The sequence below is a fragment of the Phocoena phocoena genome, chromosome 1, assembly GCF_963924675.1.
Source record: "Phocoena phocoena chromosome 1, mPhoPho1.1, whole genome shotgun sequence".
Lineage (NCBI taxonomy): Eukaryota > Metazoa > Chordata > Mammalia > Artiodactyla > Phocoenidae > Phocoena > Phocoena phocoena.
In genome coordinates this window covers 116076474-116095493 of record NC_089219.1, presented here as the reverse complement: position 1 = coordinate 116095493, position 19020 = coordinate 116076474, and the positions used below count along the sequence as shown (strand labels likewise).

At 53.4% G+C, this 19020-nt stretch overlaps 1 protein-coding gene across 1 annotated transcript; it reads left to right on the top strand.

Moving 5' to 3' along the window:
* Window positions 1-491: 491 nt before the first annotated feature.
* On the top strand, window positions 492-8065 carry VSIG8 (V-set and immunoglobulin domain containing 8). The gene is made up of 7 exons (XM_065896270.1): window positions 492-540; window positions 4186-4361; window positions 4919-5120; window positions 5244-5462; window positions 6216-6335; window positions 6671-6848; window positions 7783-8065. Exons 1-7 carry the CDS (start codon window positions 492-494, stop codon window positions 8063-8065), a joined length of 1227 nt encoding a protein of 408 aa, XP_065752342.1.
* Window positions 8066-19020: the final 10955 nt, after the last annotated feature.

The window sequence follows — 19020 nt, the reverse complement described above, 5'->3', positions numbered from 1 at the left end:
CCCCAGCTTGGCTTCTCCTTCCTCTTCTCCATTTCCCCTGGGGAAGGAGGCAGTAAATGTGTGGAGAGGGGAGCCCCGTGGACACTGTACAATTGGGCAACTGTCGTCACCCCAAGGCTGGGGCCGGGAGGAAGTGAACGTTTAACAGGTGCCTAATTACATGTCCCGTTGGCCGTCTTGCAGTACTGTCAACAGAGGGAAGAACGTGGGGAAGGGCTGGGTAACTCCTGTGTAAGCCACTCTGTCACCCTGCTAATTAGGGCTCCTGGGACTCCTCCCCAAGGCGGGGACCAGGGCCCACCCCCCACCCCCCCGCATAGTAATAACTGGCCGCTCCCCGGCCGGGCCTTCACTGCACCTTCCTGCCACTCCGGGCAGCATCTGGGCCCTCAGCTCCCCCTCCGTCTACTGGTCCCTACAACACCGCTGGCCGCATAACCACCGGCCCCAGGGATCCCAGCCCAGGAGGACGAAACGCTGAGCCTAGAGACATGAGAGTCCATGGAGCATTCCACCTTCTGCTCGTGTGCCTGAGCCCAGGTATGGGGCTGGGGAGGGGCAGGGGGGGCCTGCATGATGCCGGATGGGCAGGAAAAGGGCAGCAGGAAAAGGGCAGCGAAGAGGAACCTGGAAGGTGGACTGAGATGTCTTCTCACCCTCGCCCTGCTGCTACCGGGGTTTGGATGTTGTCAAGGCGGCCTCTCCCCAGGAGAGCCCTGCACCTGAAAGTTTGGGGCACGTGTTCTTGTATGGCTCTTCATGGTGTCTGTGAACGTGTGGGGCTCATACATGTATGCACGTGTTGCGAATGGGAGCATAGGGCTCGCCCTGAGTTACTGGGGGATCTGGGGGTGGGGTAGGAGGGGCAGGTGAGCAGCAAAGCTGGCTGGGGGTTGAGGAAGAGCCTGGGAAAGATTCCCTTTCCATTGGTCTCTGTGCTTCCAGCAGGAGGGCCTCTCCCCCAACCCTGCTTGCCTTGAGAGGGCAGAGCCTCAGGCTGGTGGAGTGTGAGTGGGCCAGGGAGAGCCGGGGCCTGAGACCTCTGCTCAGGGCCCCAGTGCTGTGAGAGTTCCAGGGTAGCACCCACCCCCTCTCGAATAAGCCTGGGAGGGTGTGGAGGGTAACTCCCAGAGCCCCCTCCCTGGGGCACGTCTGGAGGGCAGGGCTCAGTATTGGACATCATGGCTGCCTGCCTGGGATGGGGCAAGTCCCAGCAAGGGCCCATCTGTGTGGGTATTGCTGGAAATGGCTCTGAGACCCTCCTGGGGGTCTGGGTTCAAGCAAAAGGGGCCTGGGGGAGGAGCTCAGGAAGGGAGGAGTATTTTCAGCCTTGGTGTGAGAGTGTGAGTATGTGTGAATGACTGCATTTCTAGCAGGATGCCTGCAACACCCTCTCTGTCTGGCAAGAGCTGGCCGGGCAGAGCTCACTCAGGAGCTGTGCTGTAGGGACCTGGGACATCTCTGTGTGTAGTGTGTCTTAATATCATAATGCACCAATACCTTCTGTGGGAGCCACCTTTTCTCCCCTCCCTTTTCTTCCCCTCCCTTCTCTTCCCCTCCCTCATCTGCAGAGGGAGGGTTAGGAGCTCTGGAGGAAGCTGAAAAATTCACAAAGGACTTACAAACTTAGAGTAGACATGACTATTGAGGTGTCTCCCTCTTCCCTGGTGAGCCTGTTGTGATTTCCTTCCCTCCCTCCAAGTCTCTGCGCCCACCTCTCTCTCCCACTCTGGTCTTCTTCCCTCCCTCCAGCCTCTCTCTTCTCTCACATGCCCTGGAAATACTTCCTCAGTGCCACAGAAAGACGAATGAAGGTGAGACACCAGGGACGACTTCCCCAGGAGAGCGAGGGGTGCAGAAAGGCTGGAACCCTTGGCAGGAGGTTGAGAAAGCTTTTAGGGAGACGGAAAGGCCAGGGTGAGGCTCCCTGGCCTGGGACAAGGGCAGACACTCTGCCTAGTGCAGGGTGGAGGCACTCTCTTCCAGCCTGTCCTTCCTTCTCAAGCCCCCTTCCCGGAATACTTACCTTCCTGTCCGGCTGGCTCCCAGGGCATGGAGACCATTCTCTTGTTGTGGGTTGCTTTCGGCAGTCCTTCCCCAGGGTGGGGCCTCTGCTCTCTGCTGAGCTCTGGCTCATTCGTGGTTTGCCTTGTGACAGCCCAGGACCTGGCAGATGGCATCAGGATCCTTATCTCAGGAGTGGGCTTGTGTTAGCTTGGCCTGGCGCTGGAGGAGGCATCACCAGGTCCCGTTGAAGCCCCCAGCAGCTAGCCTGCCTGCTCTGGGTTAACCTGGAGCCTAGGGGGGTTAGGACGTGGCTGACGGCCCAGCCAGGATTCCGAGGGGCAGGTTCAGTGATGCCTGAGTTGTTAGGGGTGTTGAAAGGGTGCCTGCTGGCTCTCTAGAACCAGACTAAGCTTCTGCAGGTATGTCTGGTCTTGCATGAATACACATGCGGGGCTCTAAGTGTGCACAGCGGGTGTGTCTTCTGGATTAATGCGCACTTGTGTTTGTGTGTAGATGTGTGTCTGTATGGATTCGACAGTGTGTGTGTGTGAGAAGGTGGGACTGCATAGGTAGGTATCTGCATTTTGAAGGCTTATAAGAGTGTGTCTATGTGTTGATCTCTTTGGCTGTGACAGCGTGCAGCTGTGCGTGTGAGATGCTCTCCAAGTGTGAAGGTGGTCCCAGGAGAGAGCCAGAGAAGGGCAGAGCACAACGGGTTGCTGAGACCAAGGGCTGGGGCTCCAAAGGACTTGCTGCCTCTCACAGGAGGAGAGTGAGCCAGGCTGGGGGAGGGGCCGGCAGAGAGAGGATTGCAGGAGGCTGGGAGGTGGCATGCTGCCAGCCCAGCCAGGGTTGGGGCCCTGGGCACACCTCCACCTTCATATTCCTCTCTAGGTCCAACCGGTTGGGGCTAGCACTTGCCTGGGGCTTCAGGTTAGGGAGGGAGAGATCAGTCCTGAGATTCCAGATCCTGGCTCTTCATCCCAGGCTGACTCAGTGCGACTGAGGCTGGCAGTAGCGGGAGGGGCCCCAACTGGAGCGATCACGTGGAGGTGGCCACACGATCACACAAGGGGAAGGACGCAAAGCGCACAATGCCACACGCCTTCACACGAGGCTCACCAGTCCTACAGATGCGTGTGGCCGTGGTCCCAGCACCATCGTTCACTATCACACACAGACCCAGCTAGGCCTCCGGTCACAGTCACGCACAGGCACGCACTATCTCTCAGAGCACGTACACAGCCAGGCACTCACTGTCACACGGGCATACAGCCAGAGACACACGCTGTCATACACAGACACACAGAGACATAGGTATTCTCCTGCTCCTTGGGCTGGAAAGGGACTCCAGGGGCCACGGTGTCCATCCTCCTGCCTCTAGACACGATCACCTCACTTGGCCCAGACAGAGGTGGCTTTTAACCAACGAGCCTCTTCCATCAGAGCATTTAACAACTCTATGTGCTCCATGTGCCTGTACACACACACACACACGCACACACATGCGCTGTCATGTAAATATATAAGCAGACACTCTACCTGGTCATGTGCATGAATCTCCCTACAGTACACTTAAGCAGCCACAAACACTCGTAAACATGAACATATGTGTACATGTGTACATATGCAATGTACATATGTGTATACACCCATACATGGATACACAATCATGCAAACGTACAAGCATTCTTTTTTTTTTTTTTAAGATTTTTTTGATGTGGACTGTTTTTAAAGTCTTTATTGAATTTGTTACAATATCGCTCTGTTTTATGTTTATGTCGCGGTTCCTTGGCCGCGAGGCGTGTGGGATCTCAGCTCCCCGACCAGGGATCAAACCCGAACCCAATGCATTGAAAGGCGAAGTCTTAACCACTGGACCACCAGGGAAGTCCCCCATACAAGCATTCTTAACAGCTATATATATATACAAACTGTATAGATGCAACCCTACACAATCATACGATACAGACATGCTTACACAAGTCTGCATAGACATGCGTCTATCAATTCACGCACACACCTATGCACACGCTCAGAGCAGCCCCTCCTCGTTGTGGAACCCTCACTGAGCCCTGGGTTGCCACTGACAGCAATGGTGGAGGGAGGGGGGCTGAAGCTGACCACCCAAGCCCTGGTCCTGCTCCCCTTACCCCATCTGCCCTGCCTGTGTCCTAGCACTGCTGCCCGCTGTGCGGATCAGTGGGGATGATAAAGAAGTCCTGAACCTGGCAGAAGGTGACAGTGTGAGACTGAACTGCCCCTACATCCTGGACCCTGAGGACTCTGGTTCTGATGCTCTGGGCATCGAGTGGATGCAGGTCAACCCAGAACCCTCACGTCAGGAGAAAGTGGTAGGTGCTGGGCACAGGATTCCCCTTACTCTACACTTCGTGGTATCCACCTGTTGGGCAGCCAGCACCCTAAGGGGAAAAGCAGGGCAGATAAGAAAACCGAGGCCTTGAACTTCCCCCAAGACTTCTCAGAGAATGAGGGAACAGGGAGGAGCTCTGTAATCACCGATCAAGTCAGCCAGTGAGTCAGATTCCTCCCACCCCACTCCAAAGGGAAGATGGGGCACTGTCCTGGCGCAGACAATAGACTTCCAGCTCTGAGGACAGTCTTTGATTTTGAGTGCCAGCCAGCTGCTCTGTGTGCCAGCAGCTTTATACACCTCATCCCGTTTAATCCTCACAGGCCCCTGGAAGGTAGACGTTAGGTAGAGAGTGCTTGATCTCATCTGATCTCACACATTCTGTTAAAAGTCAGTGGATCAGGCATCATTGTTCCCATTTTTTCAGCCGAGAAAGCTGAGTCTCAGAAAAGTTCAGTGCATTGCCCAAGACAGCCAAGCCACAAGGCCTTCCTCGGCTCTCCCTGTCTCACCATCTCTGTTTTCTTCTCTTCACAGTTCCTTAGTTACCGGGACAAGAACATCAACCATGGCGACCTCCCCAATCTGCAGCAGAGGGTCCACTTTGCAGCCCCAGATCCCAGCCAGTACGATGCCTCCATCAACTTCTCGAACCTGCAGGTAGCCGACGCAGCTATCTATGAGTGCCGGGTGAAGAAGACCACCGTGGCCACCCGGAGGGTCATCATCACTGTCTCAGGTATGACCAAACTCCTCTGAACTCCTCTTCCCCAGGCGTCAGAGCCGAGGGCGGCTTGGCCACCCTGAGCCTGGCTCTGCCTCTTGGCTGGACCCTGGCTCACAACTGCCCCCTCCTCTGCAGCACGGCCTGTGGTGCCCAAGTGCTGGTTTGAGGGCCACATGTCATACGGCCACGATGTGATACTGAAGTGCTTTGTCAGTGGGGGCAGCCCGCCTTTCACCTACAAGTGGAACAAGCTCAGGGGGACACACCACCCCTACCGTGCCAGTTCCTACCAGTCCCAGGACACCTTCCAGTCTGAGTTCTCCTACGACGAGTCCTTCAGCTCCATAAGTCAAGGTGAGGGGACCCGGGGAGAGGGGAAGATTGGGACGCTGGGTCCTGCTGGGGCTTCCCTGGTTCATCAGTGGCGCCAAGTCAAACATAAAACCCCTGTGGGAGACCCCTCCTCTGAGCCTGTTCCAGAAGCTGCTATTGAGGGAAGAGGAGGCAAAAGGGGAGAGTCAGTTGAAAGCAGTAATGGTTAATTTGGAAAGAGCATGGTCTGAGATAGAGCTGGGCTTGAATCCTGGCTGGACCGTAACTGGCTACAAGACCCAGGCAAGTGGCTTCACCTCTCTGTGCCTTAGTTTCATTCTACAGTATATGAAAAGAGAATGATAATGTCTATCTTCCAGGGGCATGTACGGATTAAATGGATGAGGTGTATAAAGCTTCTGGCACAGGCAGAAGCTGCCTAGTACTCACAACCAAAGACTATCGGAGCTGGAAGAGACCTTAGACTTCCTCTGGTGTGACCCTGTACTCGCTGTACAAATGAGGAGACCAAGGCTCAGGGAGGGGACATATTTCCCTAAGGCCACAGAGTGAATTCATGGTTTCTCTCCTGTTGCTGGGAAAGGGTCCCTTGCTTGCCTCTCTGTTTCAGCAGGGAGAAGGTGACTCACCTGGAGAGTGGGGTGGACCTGTGTGTGTGCACACACCCTTCCCTCCTTCCACGCCCCACCCTGCAGTGGCCTAGGCTGGGGTGAAGCTCTCAGAGACCAGGCCCCTCGGCCTCACCATAGCCCTCTGATGTTCCTTCAGTTTCAGGCATGAGCCATGGTGATTTGATGTTGCTGCACCTCTCCCACAAGGATGATGGGCTGTATCAGTGCACAGTGGCCAACCATGCAGGCCACAGCGTATGTGTGGTGGAGGTGAAGGTCTCAGGTGGGTGCAGGGGCAGTGGCCCTGGAGGCCCCGTGGCTGGGAGGGTTGGACTGGAGAAACTTGTGCTGTATATTGGAGCCTCAGCTGGCTCTGCCTTCCCACTGCCATCAGTGCATAGCTCTGCCAGGGGCAGCTGGGAAGCCCTGGGAGAAACATGCAGACATGAGGGGTTAACTTGCATCTCTCCATATATTCCTCCCTGTGTGTCCAGGGGCCCTGAGATCCCCTGGGTCCCCCATCCTCTTTCCCACAGACACCCTGCCCCTGCAACTCCTGGTTAGCCAGGCATCTGCCAGTCTGCAGAAAGCCTGACTAATCTTTATTTCTCTCCCCAGGAGGCTGGCACATAGGAATAATCATTGGCATAGTGCTGGGCTCTTTACTCTTGCTGGGCTGCCTGATGTTGGGCATCTGGGGGCTCGTCTGCTGCTGCTGCAGGCGGCCCCGCGGTGCCTTCTTCTGCCGTGGCCCGGTCCGCAGAAATGCCTGCTGCGACTTGCCTAATGATATCAGGTAAAATCTGATGCATGCTGCAGGGGGCTGGCGCCCTGCCCCTTCTCACCCCTGCCTGCCACCGGCTGGCTGGGACCCCCCCACCCCAACCCTGCCTGCCATCGCCGTGGAGTGCTGGGACCCCAGCATGTTGACCGGCCACTCGTCGTATGTTTTTTCTCTCTCCCCCTTCCCATGTCCAGTCTTCACTTCTGCTTCCCTGCCCTCCATCTCCCTCCCGTCTTTGCACCTGTCTGTCTGTCTTATCTAGACTGTAAGCTCCTGCAGGGCAGGGCCTGTATGTATTTTCTCACTTTTCCCCTGTATTGCACCGGTGAGAACCCTTGGACATGCTTACTTAAGAAGAGTTAATTAATATAAATAATAGCGCTAATAACATATTAGAAACAAACTAGAAATAAAAATAGAACAAGACTAGCAGTGCTAATGATTGCAATGCCCTGGGTATGGAGGAAAAGAGGGAGACGATTAAGAGGCAGGTGAGAAGAGAGAGAGAGAGAGAGAGAGAGAGAGAGAGAGAGAGAGAGAGAGAGGGAGAGGGCAAGGGCAAGGTTAGTTAAGGAAAGGACAGGGAAAGCAGCTCCTTCTGGATCTCCAAGGTGACCTCTCTATCCGAGCCGGTGGTCCTGCGAAAAGATCAGAAGGGGAGTGGAGGGCGCCTAGATGGGGCTGCCTGCCTACCGTGGGCTGTCCGGACACGTGTGGACAAGCCCTGTCTGGAGGGTGGGGATGGTGCCCCCGGGAGTCCTGCGGGGTCGCTGGCCCAGGAAGAGGCAGAGAAAAGAGTAGGTCGAGGCTGAGGTTGAGAGGCGAAGGAAAGCGGAGGGAGGCGCGGGAGAGGAGAGGTTGCCAAGAGCCCCCGGCTCTGCCCAGGCCGTGCCCACGCCGCGCTGCGGAGGAGCCCGCTCACCCGCGCGCCTGCTGTTTTCCACAGAGAGGACGACGTGGCGCCCGGGTGCAAGGCCAAAGGGCGCGGCAGCAGCGTTACCCACATCCTGGGGTACCCGATGCAGAAGATCAGGCACTCCCTGAGCCTCAAATTCGCGCCTGCTCACTGCGAAGGCCCCGAGGACTTGGCCCTGGCGTCCAGCGCCGCCGCCGCCGCTCTAGACTGCAAAGCGGACCAGTCCCAGGTCTACGTCAAGGTCCAGAGTGCAGAGCCAGCCGCCTGCGCCGCCGAGGGGCCGCTGCCGTGCAAGGATGGCCTCCTGGTGTGAGCGCGCGGCGCCCGGCTCCTGCCCGGCCAGGAGGAGGGTGCGGGCTCTCTGCCTGCAGCTGGGGACGCGCTCGGGCCGGCGCCGACCTCGCCTGCCCAGGGCCGCCTGGCGGCAGGGGGCCTGGAAGAGTTTCCCTCGGGAGCTGAGTTGGGCGGCTGCGCCTCCTCCCCTAAAGTGGGAGGGGGAGGAGGAGGGAACAGAGGCCATCTCGGCCCTCTCCGCATCCCCGCGGACCTGAGGCTCGGGCAGAGGGAGGAAGGAGGAAGTGTCCGAGAGCGCTGGAGGCCGGAGACCAGGTGTCCCCAGCCAAGGCAGAGAGACCAGGGGGCCGGGTGGGTGGGGGTCTGGACTGAACTGTGCGTGTGAGGCCTGAGCTCCGAGGCGGCAGTGTTAGCACAATAAAGAAAATTTAAGACTCGAGACTGAGGTGACTGTGGTTCCACGGAGGGTTGGGCATGGGGTCAGGGTGGTGGGCCCTGCTCAGGGATGTGGGGGGGCGTTGCTCCCTCTGTCGTCTCGCATCATTTCTGCACCATTTCCCCCCTCCCCCTCCTTAGATCGGGACCAGCAGGCTTTTTCTTTGACATTTGGATTCCTTCTACTGCATTCCTGACAAAAGATATTTTCTTGACAAAAGACCTCTTCTTGAATACCTGCAGTGGCATCTCACTACCTCCCAAAGCAATCCATTTGGCCTCTGATGGTCAGCGATATATCCGTATTTCTCCTATTCAACCCAATTTTGGACCCCACATAGTTTTTTGTTTTTTTTTTTGTTTTTTTTTTTTTTCATTTATTTATTTTTGGCTGTATTGGGTCTTCATTTCTGTGCGAGGGCTTTCTCTAGTTGTGGCAAGCGGGGGCCACTCTTCATCGCGGTGCGCGGGCCTCTCACTGTCGTGGCCTCTCTTGCTGCGGAGCACAGGCTCCAGACGCGCAGAGCTCAGTACTTGTGGCTCACGGGCCCAGCTGCTCCGTGACACATGGGATCTTCCCAGACCAGGGCTTGAACCCGTGTCCCCTGCATTGGCAGGCAGACTCTCAACCACTGCGCCACCAGGGAAGCCCCCCCACATAGTTTTTATCCCTTGGTCCAAGTTCTACTCTTAGGGAGCCCTAAGCATCACATTTCCAATTCAGCTGCCTCTAGTGGACCGAGTGGCTGTACTCCATACAGGATGACTGCAACAGGCAAAAAAGTGGACCGATGCCTAGTCTAGGGGTTGAGGGTCTTCTGAAGAGCATAGTACTTGAAGGTCACTCTGTTCTACCTGCCTCTGCCCTGTTGCCATCTGCCTGTTGAGAGCCCAGGCACTTCCTTTTCTTTTTGCCTCTTCTTCTCTTGAGGAGAAGCTGGGCTTCCTGATTCTTTCTGCTTCTACCCTGTGGCCATGTGAAGTGTGGGGTATGGATGGACAGAGGAAGCCCCCAAACCCTGCTTGGTTGTACATAACTAGGAAACCCTTCTGGTTGGCTTGGGTATTTGCAAAAGCGTGATGGCATCTCTGGTTCTGCCTTGATAGAGCTTGGGAAGAGAAAGTAGAGATGATGATGGGACAGAGGGAGCCAGGAACAAATGTCTTGGAGTGAGGGTGGGGAGGTGGGGATTACTGAGGATGGATGGGGATACAGCGGGTAAGGGGATTAAGCAGTGAGGGGAACAGAACTGCAGGAACCATCCATCCCCTCACTTATTTGGAAACATTTATGAGCACGTATAGGATGATTTGTTCGTAAATAGTTAGAGCTTTTGGGCTTCCCTGGTGGCGCAGTGGTTGAGAGTCCGCCTGCTGATGCAGGGGATGTGGGTTCGTGCCCCGATCTGGGAAGATCCCACATGCCGCGGAGTGGCTGGGCCCGTGAGCCATGGCCGCTGGGCCTGCGCATCCGGAGCCTGTGCTCCGCAACGGGAGAGGCCACAACAGTGAGAGGCCCGCATACCGCAAAAAAAAAAAAAAAAGTAGTTAGAGCTTCAAGCAGGGCGCTGGGCCTGGCACACTTTTGCCCTAAGGCAGGGGATTGAATAGGGTGACTTGGGGAGGTCTCTCCCAGTCTGAGGAGCCTCCATCTCAGCTTTCTGCAAGGAGGTGAGGGACAGAGTCAGTCAGCTGTACAGGTTGTGTTGAATGACATCATTTTCCCCATTCTAGCAACCAGGGAGCTGGGCTCAGACTTAGCCTTCCTTTGGAAGGTGAGAACATCGAGGCTCTGGCAAGAAAAGCTCATGAAAGAGCCGTAAGAGATTTTAGAGAGACTCTGCAAACAACTTTTGGCAGAGTGACTCAACAGAGAAGCCAGGGGAGGTCCCGAATCCCTAAATAAATTATCACTGCACTTATCACCTCTGGGTGAGGAGGGAGGGAAGTTTCTGCTTCTAAGGTTTTGCTTCAGGGACACCTTGACCTTTTTTCATTTCTCCCACGTGAAACCTTGTCAGTGTTAGAGGAGAACAATTTCTGGTGGTAAATGTTTACCAGCGGCTTTGGGAGCGAGGTTGAGGGTATAGGGGGCTGGGAAGCCCTGATGTGTATCATGTACTATTCCCCTGAAGAAAATTCTCCTATCGTGGCTGCTTTCAGGCTACCCGCGTGATGTCCTGGTGTGGAATCGTGAGAAACGTGCAGTATCACACCATCCCTGCCGAGGTAAATAACCTCAAGAACTGAGACAATCATGAACTATAGAAACTAATTAGGAAGGGATGAATTTTGAGTACTTATCTCCTGTGTCTCAGAAGAATTCACTTAATTGTAAATTGATATAGTTTAAATTTTAATAATGGTAGCCTTTAATGATTGGCTTGCAAAACTTAGGCAGACCATGTCACCAGGCAGGCAGAAGGCTGTGTACACAAATGTTGCTTCAAGAGAGGGAATCTTGGGGCTTCCCTGGTGGCGCAGTGGTTAAGAATCCGCCTACCAATGCAGGGGACACGGGTTCGAGCCCTGGTCAGGGAAGATCCCACCTGCGGCGGAGCAACTAAGACCGTGCGCCACAATTACTGAGCCTGCGCTCTAGAGCCCACGAGCCACAACTACTGAGCCCACATGCCACAACTACTGAAGCCCGCACGCCTAGAGCCCGTGCTCCGCAACGAGAGAAGCCACTGCAATGAGAAGCCCGCACACTGCAACGAAGAGTAGCCCCAGCTCGCTGCAACTAGAGAAAGCCCGCACGCAGCAGCAAAGACCCAACACGGCCAAAAATAAATAAATACATAGAGAGGGAATCTTAAGTTCAGTCTTGATTTTTCTCATTTTTCCAGAGAGACACAGTCAGCACCAAGTCAGTTGTCTTCATCCCACTTCCTAGTTCTGCCTTTTTGTGTCCCAGCCTTGCGGAAACTGAATCCTAGTTCCTCTGGTCGATGAAAACTTATTCAGATAATTTATATGTCCTTGGTAACCATCAGAAACCTAACTTGGCATCCACAGAATTTCCGTGAATGGGTCTCCCAGGGCATCCAACCCTGGAAAATCTACTCAAGGGACATTCTGAGTCCTTCTTGACTCAGTTCCTTCTCTAATCCTCTTGCTTAGGTTTTAGGAAGTAATTCTCTAGTCATCATCTCTTAAACCTGAAATTCTCAAGAGCATGACTGTATGGAATCCCGGTGGTTTTTCTTCTGTGCTCCTAGTAGAATAACTATCCTTGCTGCCCTGTTACATTTCAGTTACTCTAGACCCAGTCACATTGTGTGACTCTGGGGAGGGATTAATTTTTTTTTTTTTTTTTTTCCATGCTTCACTAGAAACAAAGGAGTTTTGAGAATTCATTACCCAGTCACAACTCAGGGAGGTTTAGCCCTGTAGCCTCTGCTCCAAGGGAGCCTCGGGTGAGTCTCTGGAGCTTACGCTCTTTGTCTATCCAGCCCACCTGGAGGAATCATTTCATTTATTCCTGGTGTATGGAAACAAAATTGTTTCCATTCAGTTCCTTGCAGTTAGATTAGGAAAAACATGGCAAAGGGAAAGAATGTTGAGAGATGTGGAACTGTACAGGCAGGGAGATGGTGGCTGCTTTGGAGAATCTGGAAAAGCATGGGCATGGTCTTTGTGCCTGCCAGTGAGAAGAGGACAAGATAGTCTTCTGCCACCCTTCTGTGGCCATTGCCCTCAGCAGTCTTCCCAGGTGTATTTTATTTTATTTATTTTTTTAATTTATATTTTTATTAATTTATTTTTTCCGGTTATATTTTAGAAGGACAGCAGGGTGGGACACTGTTAAGGAGGAGACTGAAGCCCTTGACAAAGGCAGGACATTGAGCAGAGGAGGATGGAGTGAAGCTTTCGAGCTCATTTTTATAGTGGCTGAGTTTGAGGTGATGGTGGGCCCATGCTGGGTGTCTTGGGGAGAAAAGAAGGAAAAGAGGGAGGAAGAAAACTTGTACTAAATATTTGTGATTTAGTCATGCCCACATATGCAAAAGAAAAGTCCTCAGTTTTGGATTCAGACAAACCTAGATTCCTTGCTATTATTAAGCTCCCAAAGCCTTAATTTCTTCATCTTTAAAATGGAATAGTAATAGGGCTGTTCTGTGTGACGTGCTTATTACAGAGCCCGGTACATAGTAGGGGCTCTGTGAATGGTTGATCCCAAGTCCCTAGTCTTCAATGTAATTTCATCTCCCAGAGGAGGGCAGGCCTGGAGGCAGAGATCTAACCACATAGGGGTGGGGGGTGGAGGCTGAGGCAGTGGGAGGTCCAAGGCAGGGAGGGAGTGAGGAGAATGAAGCCTTAGGATTGAATTTGGAGATGGCTCACCACCTGGGGGATGAGTCAAACAGCCCAGGAAGCAGCAACTAGAAAAGTAGGAGAACCAGGCCTTGCTTCTGAATCCTGGGAGCCACGTGAATGTATTAATATTGATGACAGTCCTCTTTAGTAATGGTGATACTAATAATAACAGGAAGCGCCTGAAACACAAGCTCGGCAGGGTCCGGAGCCAGGCATGAGGATGAGCTGCGAGAATTCTCAAGGCCCCTCCTTGGACCAGGGTGTGCCCACTGGGCCCAGTGCCCACTGCGGCGCCCCATGGAGCACTGACCTGACAGCCCCTCCAGCAGGGTCTCCACACAGCTTTCCCAAAGCTGAGGAGAGACCCTCCCAGCTGAGGGCACAGAGATTTTCTTCAACGTTTTTGGGAGAATCAGTTCCACCCTGGAACTGAGCTCCTTCAGTGACGACAGGCCCCACTTGCTGCCTATCAGGCCCTACAGACACCCTTGGTCAGGGCACCTCCCGTTCTGCTGCCTGGATGCCACCTGCAGCCTGTGGCACCTCCCCTTCCTGCCCTGACTCGCCTGAACGTGCTCATCTCCTTGGCTCCGCAGATGCTGGGATTCAATTCAGCTCCCAACCCCGACTCCAGACCCAGTCCCCAGCGGGACTCGGCCCCTTGGTCAAGGCTGTTTTCCTTGCCTGTAACTCTCTCTCCCCGTCTCACGTCCTCTTTCTCACCCAGCATCCGTTCTTCAGAAAGGTGGCCTGACCATATCCTGTTTTATGATTAGTCTCTACCCTGCTCCCAGATAAGGGGAAGTGGTGTTTACTTTGTGATCTTTGCCCTGTCCTGGGAATGTCCTGTCGTCCTCTTATATCCATCAGACTAGGCTTCCACTGAGGGCAGGGCTGTGTCACCTCTTTTCTCAACATCTGCTCCCTTCAAGAGTTCAGAATCTCTTCATGAGCTGACCTTCCCTAAACTTAGTGTGATGGATAAAGATTGGACTAAATACTCCTCTCCTAACTTAGGGTGACAATAGCCAATGCCCGTAATGACTTCAGTGGTGCACGATGGACAAAGCCACACATATCCCCCCAGATCCTTCTCAAATGTACATGTGAAAACTGCCCTCCCTGAAAGGGCCTGGCAGCCAATGAGCAGAGTCATGCAGGACCTGGGAAAGCTCCCACTGATGCTCCAGGCCTCCCTGGACTGGGGCAAGTGGACACTCCAGGCATGGCTCTACTGAGCAGCTCAAGGTGCCCCTGCTCCATTGACTAACAGGCTCCTTAGGAAGCTCTTTCCTGTACAGCATGAAGGCTTTCCATTTGGTATATTAAGGACTTGTGGAAATACCATCTTCTGATCACTGCCATTAAAAAACTGAGCAACAGGCTCTTGGGCAGGAGCCTAATCTGCTATGATAACATTGTTCCTGCGGGGAAATCGGATTCCTTCCTTTCAATACCCATCAGCCGTTCCAGGAATGGAACACTCAGAAAAAGTGAGGAATGAGGATGGGAATCATCTCCTACCTGGCCCCCCACCTTTCTATCTATCCATCCAGCTAAAATGGATATGCCCAAGGACCTCTGTTTAGTCCTGAATGGCTGAGGTTTTTCCTTCAATTACATGGCTTGTCCCTATACTTGTGCTCCTGAGTATACAAAGTTATATAGTTATACCACACCCTAGGTTGTCTCTAGTTGTTGAATACATTGTACCCTCAAAGCTGCCTGTCCATTGATCTTTATATCAAATCTAAATGTAAGGCCAGTATAAGCTTGAGCTCATTGTTTGAAATTTAAATGTTAATAAAAAAAATTGGGCTTCCCTGGTGGTGCAGTGGTTGAGAGTCCGCCTGCCGATGCAGGGGACGCGGGTTCGTGCCCCGGTCCGGGAAGATCCCATGTGCTGTGGAGCGGCTGGGCCCGTGATCCATGGCCGCTGAGCCTGTGCGTCCGGAGTCTGTGCTCCGCAACGGGAGAGGCCGCAACGGTGAGAGGCCCGCATACCGCAAAAAAAAAAAAAAAAAAAAAATAGTGTACCCCCAAATAAATAAATAAAATGGATATGCCTAAAAAACCCGAATTTATGCACCCAGGCCAGGCCTCTCTCCCACATTGCACACTCCCATAACTGCTTCGATGTGTAACAGACACCTCAAACTCAGCATGCCCCAAACCCTGCCCCTGGTCTTCCCCAAAGCTACTGCCCCCACTGCCTTGCCCACTGCAGTTGATGGCCACTCTGTCCTTCTTTAATACCTTTCTTTCTCCCACCACTCTCCCCACAACATCCAATCTGTCAGGAAGTCCTGTTGGCTATATCTTGCGTAGATGCAGAATCTGACCATCCGCTCCTCCACCACTGTCACCTAACGGCTCCCAGCCACCATCATCTCTTGCATGGATTACAGCAGCAGTGTCTCAACGGATCTCCCTGTTTCCTCCCTTGTTCACCTACACTTTGTCTCAACAGAGAAGCCGGGGTGATACAGAATCTCCCAACCGGAGACTTTTGGCTTCCTCACTGAGGGGATGTCAGAACCATGGTCACTTGTCTTCCACCTCTATGTCCCCAACTTCTGCATCAGCCATTTAGTTCACAAGTATGGTTTGGCGATGCACTTACTGTGTGTCTGTGGTAGGACTGCAGGATTAAACCTGATCCTTCCAGGAGCTCCCAGCCTCCCTAGGGAGACCATTAATCCATTTGGAAAAATTAAAGAATGAGTCGCATGATTGTTGATTCAGATTCATGCAAGGCTAGGAGAGGTGATGCTATGAGATCCCTTGAGGGAAGTCTTCTGGGAGGAGGAGTGCCTAGGGCTGGGCTTTGAAAATTTGATTGGAGAACAAGGTGGATAAAGAGTATATTTTAGGCTGAGAGGTAGGGGAAGAGCCTGCAAAAAGGGGCAAAGTGCATGAGCTTGTTAGGTTCAGGGACAGACAAAATCTGGGCCTGTCTGGAATGGAGGGTGTGAGATGGGGCTGCTAAGTGCTGAGTCACCTCCATCTTAGGGCCTCCCAGGGTGGGGTTGGGGGAGTGGGGAGGTGAGGTGTGTGTGTCAGCTGGTATGCTCCCCACTAAGGGGTAGGGGTGAGCGTGAAGGGAGGTGTGTCCTTCTCCACGGTCCAGTCTGAGGGCCCTTATTTCTTTCACTGAAAGTGACCATGAAGCCTCATCTGTCCGGAACTCCAACTTCCTCTCCATCTTTCCGGGACTTACCTGACCCTCCTCTTCTCTTTAGCGTAAGGGACTCAGATGACTCAGTCCTCCAGGAGTGAGACTGTGCTCTGATGGCAGCATTTAAGCTATGCTCGTCGCCGAGGCAAAGAGGGAACTTGGTGATGGGATGTTTGGGTGTCCCTCAAACCGGGTGCTTGGACTGTCTCACAGGAGGCTGTGTGTCAGTGGAGAGGATGTTCACTGCAGTCAGTGATGGCTAGATGACCACAGCTTCAAGGGATGGGACACAGCAGACCACTAGTACATTCCTCTGCTGGCCTGAGAACACCGCCACCCCAAGACCCTGATTCGTGCTGCCTCGCTTCCTCTGACTCTCAGCCCTGCCCTCCCCTCCCCTAAGTACCCATTGGCACTTTGGAAGAATAAGAAACATTCCCAGTCCAGAGCACTGAGTAGCCAGATAGTCTCTGCTTTAGTGCTACTCCAGCTCTGTGGCTGAGAGCCCCCTGCTGGCAGGCACTCGTTTCCATTCCCAGGAAGCTGCACCCTCATTACCGTCCTGCAAGGCAGAGCCGACGACTCTCCTTTCCCCAGCCAGCCTGACCCTGAGGCGGCTCCTCTTGAAGTCCCCCCACGAAAGGATGCCTCAGAGAGAGGCCCAGGGCCTCTGACCTGGCTGGTGAGACCTATCTCTATGTCCCGTAGAGATCATGGTGTCTGACGATGACTCCTTTCGAGTGACTGATGTGCTGCTCTTCTCTGTCTGACCATGACACGGCCTCTGCTTGGAAAGGCTCTCCTGAGACAGCATCGGGGCTCCACCTGGACAATCTAGGTGGGACTTTGAATGCTGAGGGTGTGGGCTGCATTCAGAGGGTGTTGGGGTCAAGGACGGCCCCTCATGGCCAGAGAGGCAGCTCTAGTGTACCCCACCATGATTAACCTCGGATCCTGAATGTTTAGGGGCTCTCTGGGGTGACTAGGCAGGATTCAGGCCAGGTGGCTGAGAAACTGACCAGGACAGGATCTGCTGGGGCAGTTGGCGCCGAGGGTGCTGTGGCAGGACCCCTCTGCCCGAGCTGTCTTGCAGCCCTTTCAACCTCAGGTTCATGTTGGGGGGTCTAGAATGTAATTCTGGAGCTGAATGTAAAAACTTAACTGGTTACAGGCATGAAACAGCTGTCCTGGGTGGGAGTGGGCCGGGGCAGAGGGATCGATGGCTTCTCTTCCTTAAATCGATTTACATTTAAATTATTAGTTTGGGTCGTATGAAATCGCCTATATTTGAGCATTTTTTAACCTATAATAATGACCATTTTCATATGATGCCACCCAATACATTGTTCAGCCTCCAAACGTCTTGCTCCTTTTAAAGTCCTGTTCCCTGATAATTAAGGGCCAATTGACTTTTAACTTCCTCCTAAAACTTGCCCTTCTTTCTGTATTTCCAGTTTGGGTAAGTGGCACCTCCATCTGCTTAGTTACTCAGGTCAGATGCCCCAGTGTCATTCCTGACCCCGCCCAGACCCCCCTTCCCATAACTAAAAGTCCTGTCTAGTCTAGCTCCTAGATATTTCTCGAATCATCCACTTCTTCACCCCGCCCCCGCCCTCGCGCACCTCAGTTCAAAGCTATCACCGAGTCTTGCCAGGATCCCTGCACTAACTTCATCTTCCTGCTTTCACACTCTCCCCGCATCCATCCATTCTCCACACAGCCCCCAGAGCGAGCTTCCAAAAGTGCAAGTCTGATCATGTCATTTCCCTTCTTAAAACTCTTCAGTGGCCTCCGTTTACATTTAGAATTAAAATTTAAATCTTACCGTGTCCTACCAGACCCTGCATGATCTGACCTCTGCTGTTTTCTCCTCCCAGGGCCCCCCTTGCTCATTAAACTCTGGCCATGGGGACCTTCCTTCAGACGTTCGTATATGCCAAGGTCTTTCCAGAAGGGCTTCCCAGCGTGCTCCTCCTCAGTGTAGCAGGCCTCCCTACTTTGCTTTACTAACTACTGTCCCTGCTAGTCTCAGCGGGAACATCCCTCCTCAGAGGAGCCATTGGGGTTGCCCTGCACCAGCTATATTCTGCTCCCTCATTATTCTTGCTCACAGTTTTCAGTTCTTTTCCTCTCTAGGGCTTAGCACAATTTTAATTACATCGTTGTGTGTATTGGTTTCATGCTGCTCTCTCCAACTAGATGGCAAGCTTCCTGGGTGCAGAGCTCCATCTGCCCTACTAACAGCTGTATTCCCTGCGTCTCTGGCCACGGTAGCTGCCTGCAAGAGACACGCTGAGTGATGAACGTTGGAGATGCATGGCTCAGTCCTGCAGGGAATCAGGGGCTGTTGTCCCCCGTTTGATTCCAGAACAGTTTGATTCTGGTCTGCAGTGTGAGCTGGGGGCTTGCTCTTCATCATGGGGCGGCAGGGGGAGGGTCTCAGGTTCAGGAGGTGGATGGGAATCATGACAGAAGAAAGTCCAGGGAGAGGGGTCCCCATATTCAGGCCTGCCCTTAACTTCTGTAATGATAAATCAGGCTAACAAACTGTTACATAAAACATGTCCTGTCCTCCTACTTTGACACATATACCTTCAAAATGGCCTGGAAGTCTAGATTTGGATTCAGAAATTTTGGGCTATTGGAGGTTCTTTCTTTTTTGCGGTACACGGGCCTCTCACTTGTTGTGGCCTCTCCCGTTGCGGAGCACAGGCTCCGGACGTGCAGGCTCAGCGGCCGTGGCTCACGGGCCCAGCTGCTCCGCGGCATGTGGGATCTTCCCGGACCGGGGCACGAACCCGTGTCCCCTGCATCGGCAGGCGGACTCTCAACCACTGCGCCACCAGGGAAGCCCTGTAGTCCATGCTTAACGTCGGAAGGATCTTATGGATTGTCTAGGGCAGGAATAGCATCTTGGCTTCCCGCTTCAATACCTGAGTGTTGTGAACTCAGTGGGAAAACTGTGTCATAATTAGTTCTCCACGGAAGGTCATGGAAGGTGGAAGTCTGGATATACGTACCACATGTTTGTCACTCCTGAT

What these genes read in the sequence shown, in the direction of transcription:
- VSIG8 (XM_065896270.1), top strand. Translation starts at nt 492, where the DNA reads ATGAGAGTCCATGGAGCATTCCACCTTCTGCTCGTGTGCCTGAGCCCA. An exon ending in CCTCACGTCAGGAGAAAGTG is followed by an intron (nt 4,362 to 4,918) that starts GTAGGTGCTGGG and finishes TTCTCTTCACAG; the next exon opens with TTCCTTAGTTACCGGGACAA. An exon ending in GGTCATCATCACTGTCTCAG is followed by an intron (nt 5,121 to 5,243) that starts GTATGACCAAAC and finishes CCTCCTCTGCAG; the next exon opens with CACGGCCTGTGGTGCCCAAG.